General features: G+C 38.3%; 2 protein-coding genes across 2 annotated transcripts in view; both read left to right on the top strand.

Annotated features, from left to right (window-relative positions):
• The window catches only part of LOC144642692 (zinc transporter ZIP13-like), a 79,268-nt gene that overhangs the window by 8,480 nt on the left and 61,449 nt on the right, over nucleotides 1–9,339 (top strand).
• Nucleotides 143–5,500, top strand: LOC144642714 (ATP synthase F(0) complex subunit e, mitochondrial-like). Its single transcript, XM_078501759.1, has 4 exons — nucleotides 143–274; nucleotides 3,067–3,121; nucleotides 4,226–4,327; nucleotides 5,326–5,500. Exons 1-4 carry the CDS (start codon nucleotides 245–247, stop codon nucleotides 5,337–5,339), a joined length of 201 nt encoding a protein of 66 aa, XP_078357885.1. The 5' UTR covers nucleotides 143–244; the 3' UTR covers nucleotides 5,340–5,500.

The raw sequence follows: 9,339 nt of genomic DNA, 5'->3' as shown, positions 1-9,339 counted from the left end.
AGTCAAAAACTTCAATTTGAATACAATTTTCGCGTCAGAAACGAGGCTGCCTCATATGCACGAAGGTCACGTTGCGTAAGTAGTCTGGCTGGGGGACTGGGGCTGGGCTTTTCGGTGTGAAAAGCATCTTGGGCCTGATTCTCGTGCACAACCTGGGCGCCATCTTGGATTAGTCTCAGGGACCCGGTTTGCGGTAACTTTACAGAGAAATTACGAGGTGTTGCAACCGCTTTTAAGGGTGAAGATGCCTGTTAGGGTGAATCCAGCGATTCGGGTACGTTAAAATGTGTAAAGCTGTGACATTAACTTTTCCTGTTTGGTGTTACAGGCAAATTTGACTCCGTGAATTGTGTCGTATTTTATAGCTTCAAGGACATTATATTGTGATGAGATTTAATAAGCCCAGTTAGTTTTGTGTTCGCGTTCGATGTTATTGAGTTCTTTCTGTTAGTTGTACATGTTTCGATGAAGCGTTAATTGTGGCAAAATCGTCATGTGACGGGATTGACTTCAAGAATAATTGCATTTGAAGATGGACTGAACTTAATTTGAAATTATCGCTACAGACATAACTCAGGTTATCTGATATCATGGGGTTGGTGTAAATTTAACGATTTTCTTGATCTTTTGGTTATACCTTTTGGTAAAAATGGTGCCGAAGTTGACGTGGGTTTTCTCTTGGTTTCTGGTTTCTGAGGTTCATAAAAAATTTGCCCATAAGAAGTGATTGGGCAGGCAGGCAATATTCTTAAAGACTTCGGAAACCAAGCTGACAGGCTGTGACACTCTGTTTCCCTATGATCTTCTGTTTGGTAATGATCATTGAAATCCCACAAATTGCCTATTATAGCTGAAAAAAATACACATCTGTACAAACCCTAACCAGTGCATTTGTAATTTTTTATCAGTAGCAATTAGTGCATATTGAATTTGACAGAAATGAGGCCCTGGCAGGGTAAATTCCTACAGGTAACTTGACCCAAAAAGTGGCAACAGCGTAAAAAATGAAATTGCGACAAACGTCCTTTCTTGTTGTTCCAACAAGTGACAAAAATGCCTAGAATGACTGATGAAATAGCAACACCAGACATTTTAATTCAGACAAGCGACTCAGGGACCCCCTAGCAGGGCCTCAGAAATACAATGTACCTACATGTACCTGTACATGTACACATATGTGCAGTCTTAATACCACATATTATGGGACACTGGCTACTGTAGAAACGAAAATCGCAGCAAAATTTACAGATATAGTGAAAAATTATTCCGATTATACTCTGTGAAAATATGAATCCATTTACAGTGACACGACTGTACCCTGAAATAAAGTGGCATATGGAACTAAATGTGCCACTGGCAAAGAATGAGATTAAATGACAATGACATTTTAGGGCTTTTCCTTCATGTACCAGACACAAATGACACAAACTAATAGAAACATAAGACAACAAACAATACTGACCAAAAGGCAATCATGCACAATACAATGGTTAAACAGTGTGTTTTCAGTGGTTTCCTGTACCCCATAAGGAGCCCATTTTATAGCAGTAATTTTTATACTGAAGTTTCACTTTCGACATACAGTACCACTCAAAAGTAAGTTACCACCTCTCGTCTCATTTCTCATGAGACGAGTGTCTCGTCTCTTGAAACGAGAATCTTGTCTCGAGAGACTAGAGTCTCATTTCGAGAGAATCCACAAATCCAAGATTTTGGAATAAATTACCAGCAATTATCTTACAAGAAAACAATTAATCTCTCGCAAGAGTTTCTTTAAGTAAAAGAAAGCTTCATAAAAAAAAACTTTGAGTTTCCATTTGAACTGGCATGCCAGACAGCACACTTATCGCACGAATTTGCATGTTGTATGCATGCAAGCAAACTCGAGACAATCACAGTTGGCCCTTTGCTAGACTTTATTCCTGCCATCACAAGTGCAAAAATGAAATGTGAAAGCAACCCAAAAATGACAATCAAAACCAAAGCACTTGCGTTAAACTGCAATTTCTTCGTGGGTTCGCAGTGAGTGTTTTGTGCGTGCCAGCCATACATGTACATACATGTACATGTATATGCAACAGGAAGAGAATTCAGAGAAATGTTTTTCTGTGTACTATTGTGAAGGGTTGTACATTGTACTTGTAGGCATTGAAGGCCCATTTTGTTATGTTGACAATCAAAGCTGTGCTGACAATCAAAGCTGCAGGGTGCCCGAAGGCGCTTACATAAGAAATCTTGAGTGCCCTGTTCTTAACCGCTTTCATGATAGCAAAGTTATACAAGTCACCCAAAGACAAAAAGTACATGTAAGTCGCCTGTGGCACCTGGGACTAACACAGACCAACCACTCAGGCCCATTGTATTAAAAAATGTAGAGATGTGATAATCTGTCCACTGAATTCAATAGTACTTATCAAATACATAATTTTGTCTCTTTCATTTGTATTTGTACCAGTCCTTTCTAAATTTCTAGGAATATTTTGCTTTGTGTTTTTCGTGGTGAGTTCTTTTGAACTTGATCTCTGTTTGCGTAACATCTTGTAGCTAGTTTCTCAGTCCCATTCAGTTCTATTCAATCGTCGTGCGCAACAGAATTCAGTACAGATCAACGTGTCCCAACCTGAATTTCTGCTTTTATTTGTGTTACAGTGTTGAAGTCACATTGTCTGTGGAGCCCCATGAAATTATGCTACTGAAATATATCAGTTTTCACTTTTCAGTTTCATTTCAACCTTTTTACTATTCCTGTAAAATTCATAGTACCAGTAATTGTGAACAAAAATGTACATGTATTTATGTAATTATTACATATAATTATTTATTACATGAATACTTCTCTTGGCAAAAAGTTGTCAATGTTTTGAAAACCATAAAAAGTGCAAGATACACATATAGCTTGATAAGACTTCCTGGATATACATGTACTTCATTCATGCTTTGTGATAGACAATTAAAATTTTATTTTCCTCTGAGGAAGATCAATTTTGTGTGCTTCAATGCTGAATAATAAATAAAAATTTAAGTCTATAGCCTAAAAATAAATGCAACAATTTTATTGCTCAACAGTTCTCAAGATATGCCGCACTGTTGCTTGGCTTGGCCTATGGATACAATAGAAACGGTAAAGGAACAGGCTAATTATTATTTTGAAGTAATATTATGTGCATACATGTATTACTAACTGCTACAGGCTTACATGTACAGTGTACTTACAAAATTAGATTATTATGCTGGTTCTTGGGGTAACATTCCCTGCTAATCACAGCCTCATTTGAAGCTAGTTACTTGTAAATATTGTTGCTACTGGTTTCTTTATTTGCACAGGTACAATATACCTACTCATGTACATGTAGGTTTGGGAGTTACTGTATGTCACGGCACTTGTTATTTTATATGTGTGTTTATGCGTGCTGTTAATTCATCTTTGTCTCATCTATCCTGGCTTGTTAAGACTTGGGTGGAGAGAGGCACTAAGAATAAAGAGTCTTTTTCCAAGAACACAATGTGAGAACAGTGGCTTATGCTTGACTCTTCAGAATTGTTGCATGAAGCATCATGCTCTCACAACTTACTGCGCTTTTCAATAACATGCGCAGTCTGCTCAATCAATCCGTAAACCGGTTCACAGTTTTTGCTGCTGTCAATCATCTAAACAGACCTCTCAGAAAACAGAAGTTCACTTCATCCTGTTCAAAATGTCACATCTGTTGACTGTGATTGGTGGCTTTAGATCCATTTTCTTTGTTTCCGTTTTTCAAGGTTCTTTGAGGTTGCCATAATTATGATTGACAGCAGTGAAAAACGCAATCGTTAGTTGGGATTTGAACTTCAGAGTTCGCGTATTACTAAAAGGCGCAATAATTGTTACAATTTAAACAAAATTTAGTTGCTCATTCCTTGCGCTGTATATTTCCACTAAAAGCCATTAAGAACTCTGTGTTCCAGTGTGCAAAGACAGTCGTGTCCGATAGCTCTGAGTTAGTGGAATTTTTCTGTCAGGCTAGTCAATTCTGTCTATCACTTGCTTGATGGAAAAGTGACATTTTTGGACTTTTTAGTGGGAAGATGAAGTAAAGACACTGAGAAATGCCTTCGGGAAAGCACACAATGGTTCCAACTTGCCCAAAGGGCATCTATCTTCTTTGCACCCTGGTGGTCAATTCTTATGCTTCAAGACAATGCAAAGGCTTGAATTAAATGATTGTATTTTTACAAATCTCCCCAGAGTATCTCAAACCCATAGCAGCTCATGAAAGGGAGGTAGAAGCTCTGAGGGCCAAGGAAAGAGCAGAACTAGAGGAAATTAGAAAAGCTGAAGCTGCCAAAGGTTTGTTTGTTGGCTTGTTAGTGGGAGAAAATAATGTAATATATCAACTTGCAATATGTGGATATTAACTACAGAGGATAAAAGGTGCAATGGACCCTGGAGCTTAAAATCAGTGAGACTCCTTAAATTAATTAATTAATTAATTAATTAATTAACACTTACATGTAATACTGGTATTCCCCACTTAACAACTTTTATGTAAGCTGAGACACAAAAAACAATATTATGTTTGTTTGATGTATAATTCTTGTCCCTAATAAGACCATTTTATTTTTCTATTATTAATATCGCCTGATATCACCTGATACTTGGCCAATGAGGCTGTAGTCCGAGTCAGTTAAAATCAGGCGATATTCCGCAAGATTGAGCAGGATAATTGTTTAATTATTCAACAAAATTAATGTCAACAAAATACGTTTTGCAGCTAGAAAAGCTGTGGTTGTGCAGCGTTTCAAAGATTTCAGACGAATCTTGACAACCTGTGGGATCGCAGGATATCTGTTATATACAGATGACAGATAACAATAACATTTTGGCCATATATGGGCAACACGCGCATTTCAACAAATGTTGCCCTTATGCAACTTCTATTACAGTCAAAATACTCAGCGCATGCCGCCTAGAATTCCGGAATAGTTTTGATTAACAGTGAGCGGATTTCATTATTCATTTCAAACATTCAAAATTAATTTTAATACTGTAGATCATCCATGAACCTGTCAAAAATTAACCAATCAAATTGGTTTATTTTTGACAGGTTCACATGTTCATGTGTTCATGGTTCGATGATCTACAGTATTCAAATTAAATTTGAATGTTTGAAATGAATAATGAAATCCGTTCGCTGTTAAACAAAACTATTCTAGAATTTTAGGTGGCACGCGCTAAATATTTTGACTGTAAAATAGAAGTTGCATAACAGAGTTCATACAGGATATCCTGCACAGTGGTATAAAATGGGTATTTAAAAGTAATCAGTCATCCTGTTTTCTTTTCAGTGCCCCTGTTTTAGATGAGAAATTTCAATTTATGTGATTTTGAGGAACTGTGAAGTTGTCTTTCACTCTTGACGCATTCTCTGCGCCCTTGTAATGTACTGTTCTTTCAATGATATGGTGTTTATTTTGTATGGATCTGACTGTACAATGCTGAAATAAAGTTTGTACAAAATTATATGAGTGAAAATGTTTTTGAATGGGTAAGGCAACTCTCTAATAAATTGGTTATTCCACTACTCAAACTGCTTTCAGTGGTGCGGAGAGGGGATGGGGGGTGAGAGAGGCGGTTGGGGGGGGGGGGGGTGGTGGTGGGAAAAAACACTTTAAGAAACTACATGTTATTGTGGCAAGTCGAAAGTCATGTCCTTGGAGACTACTTACTGAAAAAAGAATTAAGGGCCCATCACAGTATCTCGTTGCCAAGCTACGCGGTTGCCACGCAAGTGCAATTTTATTTCCGGTTTTCTCAGCTTAGCGGCAAAATTTTACGCGAGTTTAGTTCCCATTTAGCTTTCGATTAGAATCATATTCCAATCACGGAAATTTGTTCTGCAGTAACAGAAACTGGGTAAATTGAAATAAAAACAAAGTTTGTCATACTAAATGATTTCAAAACATATACGAAGCCTGAAGCAAGTATCCGAAACCGCCGAGATATTTTTCAAAGTAGTGCCGATGCGTTAGAAAACATGCGAATTTGCGGCGCTACCGTATTTTCATCAGTTTCCCCTTCAGCTCACTGAAGAAATCTGTGAAAGCTACTGGCAAAAATTAAAGCACTGTCACTAGAACTAAACGAAGCTCAGAAAAAAAAACAGCGATTCATTTCGTTCGCGAAACGAAGGTACTGTCGATTGCATCTACCTGTGAACGCACGCGCTGAAAACATGTTTTCAAATGACGTCAAACGTCAGCGTTTCAGGTGTCAAACTGTGAAGTTTAGCCGACCGAAACGCGAACTTTCTAATCTTTCCGCCATTTCGAAACCGGAATGTGTTGAATTTTCGGCGCGAAAGTTGCCGTTACGAACTGCTAAACTTCAAAGTTTGACACCTGAAACTTCTTCTGAGAAACTGATGCTGATCTGTGTCGATATGCATACACAGGTTCACTTGAATCATTTCTAGTGTAAAGTTTCGCCCGTACTCAGTGTTTATGGTGAGTATTTTGAGTGCAAAAGTTCGCGTTTCGGTCGGCTAAACTTCACAGTTTGACACCTGAAACGCTGACGTTTGACATCATTTGAAAACATGTTTTCAGCGCGTGCGTTCACAGGTAGATGCAATCGACAGTAAGATAATTTTTACGCACGCAGATTTATCTGCCGTAAATTCAGTCTTGCAGAAACTACTGATTAAGATTCGTACAGCAGTCTAACCACAGGACAAATTCAGTAAGGTACAAAACTGCGAAAACTAAACTATATAAAACACCTGTATAAATACATTTCAGCTTACAAACGTCAACAATTTATTCAACCGAACTATGAATTGTAGCCTTCTTGCTCAAAACACGATAACGCCGTTTACGCTAATTCGCAAATTATAAGCCGAAAATAAAGAAACTCACACTAAACTCTTTTTAATACTTACGACCGCCGTTGTTTACATTTGTCTTAGCCTCTACATGTTAGTTGAGCGACAGTAAACGTTGTTCAGTAAAGCTGTCCGAATACAAGCAAGAAGTAAAGTTTGCCGTGTCGAAAAATTATAGTTTTTGAAGCGTACGTGAGCGGGGGGAAAGCCAACTTAGTGCAGCAATGTCAATTACGATGATTTCAACCAATCATTCACCGTATAATTTTACTTACGGTACGGACAAAAATGCGAGTTTTTCTCGGAAGGAAAAAACCGTACCTTCTGTTTTTTGCAGTAAATCGAAAGAAAATACATTTTTCTTTAAACGTAAGCATGCGTTTTCGGAAAATCAAAACAACATTAAAGTTGTGTTCAAAAACGTGGTCAAAAGAACACATTTTCTTTACTTATTTTTTAAATTTTTGTGCTAACGGAAAACGCATGCTTACATTTTTTAAGATAAACGTACTGATTGACATAATACTACAAACTATGAATGAGACCGTAAGTTTCTTGCATAAAACTCAGTTTTTTGTTCTGGGTCACGTGACATTAGACGTGCACCGGTGACGTCATCAACAGACTTGCAGTCGTACTTTAAAACTCCTGTCTAAATTTGGTTTAATAAAAGCAAAGATACATTAAGTTACAGCCAATTGAAATCTCCCTAGCAACTAGGCATAAATAGATTGTGCTCGGCAACTTTTGAGCAACTTTTAGCTTTTTGAGCAACTTTTTGTAGTACCAGCAACCTAGGGCAACTTTTACCTTCCTTGGCAACTTTTGAGCAACAAATTGATATAAAACCGATCCAAACCATAAAAGGTCGTTTCATTTCGAAGGATTTTATTAAAACTGGTTTTATTCGCTGCAACATAGAGCCTGCCGCCGGCCATCTTGGTATTTGCTGAAGTGCGAGTCACTTATGGCATCGCAATCAGATGAAATTTCAGACGAGGAAAATGGAAATAATTCAGACATTGACCCCATTGAAGTTGCCATAGACGCTGGGGCAAGTCATAGTAAACCTGCAAGCGCTTCAATTTCTAGAAAACGCAAAATTCACGTCAAAACGACTCTAGAGAGCAAGCAACTTTTCTTAATTTTGGTGGCAACTTTTTGATATTTGAGCAACTTTAGAGCAACTTTTTGGTATATTGTGAAGCAACTTTTCCTGAATTTACTAGCACAATCTATTCATGCCTACTAGCAACGGTCCCAAAAGATACTGTAATGGGCCCCTAATGCTTATGCATTCTGGCTTAAAAAATATTCAGTTATTCATTTGCCCGTGTCCATTATCCTTTCCTTGACCACGGTTTCCTTCCTAAAGCTTCTGAGGCGCATCGCTCCAGGTGAAACAATCCCTCGCCATTGAACTCGTGCTTGGTCTTTCTTCCAGGTGGAGCTTGGGAGGGGGAATTCCCTTGGGGATTCTAAGTCAGCCACTACTTCCTCCTCTAACGGTCCTCCTACTATGATTGGATTTCAATTGATGCTGTTGATCTTCATGATCTATGATCTACCCCCGTTGATCTTTTTAACCAGTTCTTTCTGATGTTGCTGCCAATCCGGTGGTCTTGCCCTGTATCTGGTCTTAGTTATATGAAGAAGAGCCAGATCATCGCAAAGTCTAAATCCTCCAGCTGTGTCCAAGGGGTCCACTGAATTCCATTCTTCTTTCCCTTAGTGGTGGTTCTCATACTCCAGCGTATAACAATAAGAAATATGAAAGGGGATGTCGAGCAGTCTTTGTCAAACACCAGTCCTGACATTGAAGCAGGCTGAAAGCTGGCCTCTGTGCACCACTCTGCATGATATTCCCTCCTACGTTTGCTAAATGAGTCGAAAGAGTGTAATGATCTTTTCTGGTGTGTCAGTGTTTACGTGGGTGGTGCTCGACCCTCTCAATCCTCATTCAGGTTTTAGCATTCGTGCGTCAAACTTGTAATCCGAGTGATAGAAGTCTCGTTGGTTTTAATTTATTTGATTAGTAACAATAATTATATCTACTATCACTTATGGAAGAGAGTGCACCATTTAGAACACAGCTCGTACTTTTTTCCAAGTCATTGCAGTTTTCCTTATTTTCCAGTTCTCGTACAAAGTACGAAAATAAAAAAAAACGGCACGCAATGTATGCATGCATCCGAGGGGGTCTTAAATAATTTTCAGGAAATTTGTTAAAAAAATAACAAAAGTTGCGTTATCTTGTAGCGTGACATCTGCTATAAGCCTGATATACGACATACGATACTTCTCTTGAGCGACCAAGGTCAAACGCGGTCCAATTCTAGACTGAGATGTCTGTTTAATGATAATGATAATGCCATTATATAGCGCATTTTCCATATGTATATGTTCAAATGCGCTGTACACATACCGTAATTTACTACAGGCCAAACCACAACACCGGGAGCTTCGTGCCCTACTGTTT

The sequence above is a fragment of the Oculina patagonica genome, chromosome 2, assembly GCF_052425735.1.
Source record: "Oculina patagonica isolate OP01 chromosome 2, crgOcupat, whole genome shotgun sequence".
Classification (NCBI taxonomy): domain Eukaryota; kingdom Metazoa; phylum Cnidaria; class Anthozoa; order Scleractinia; family Oculinidae; genus Oculina; species Oculina patagonica.
This window is presented reverse-complemented; position numbering and strand designations above follow the sequence as displayed.

Coding starts and splice junctions, on each gene's coding strand:
- LOC144642714 (XM_078501759.1), top strand. CDS start 245: ATGCCTGTTAGGGTGAATCCAGCGATTCGG. Junction 275..3,066: donor GGGTGAATCCAGCGATTCGG/GTACGTTAAAAT, acceptor ATTGCTCAACAG/TTCTCAAGATATGCCGCACT. Junction 3,122..4,225: donor CTATGGATACAATAGAAACG/GTAAAGGAACAG, acceptor AAATCTCCCCAG/AGTATCTCAAACCCATAGCA.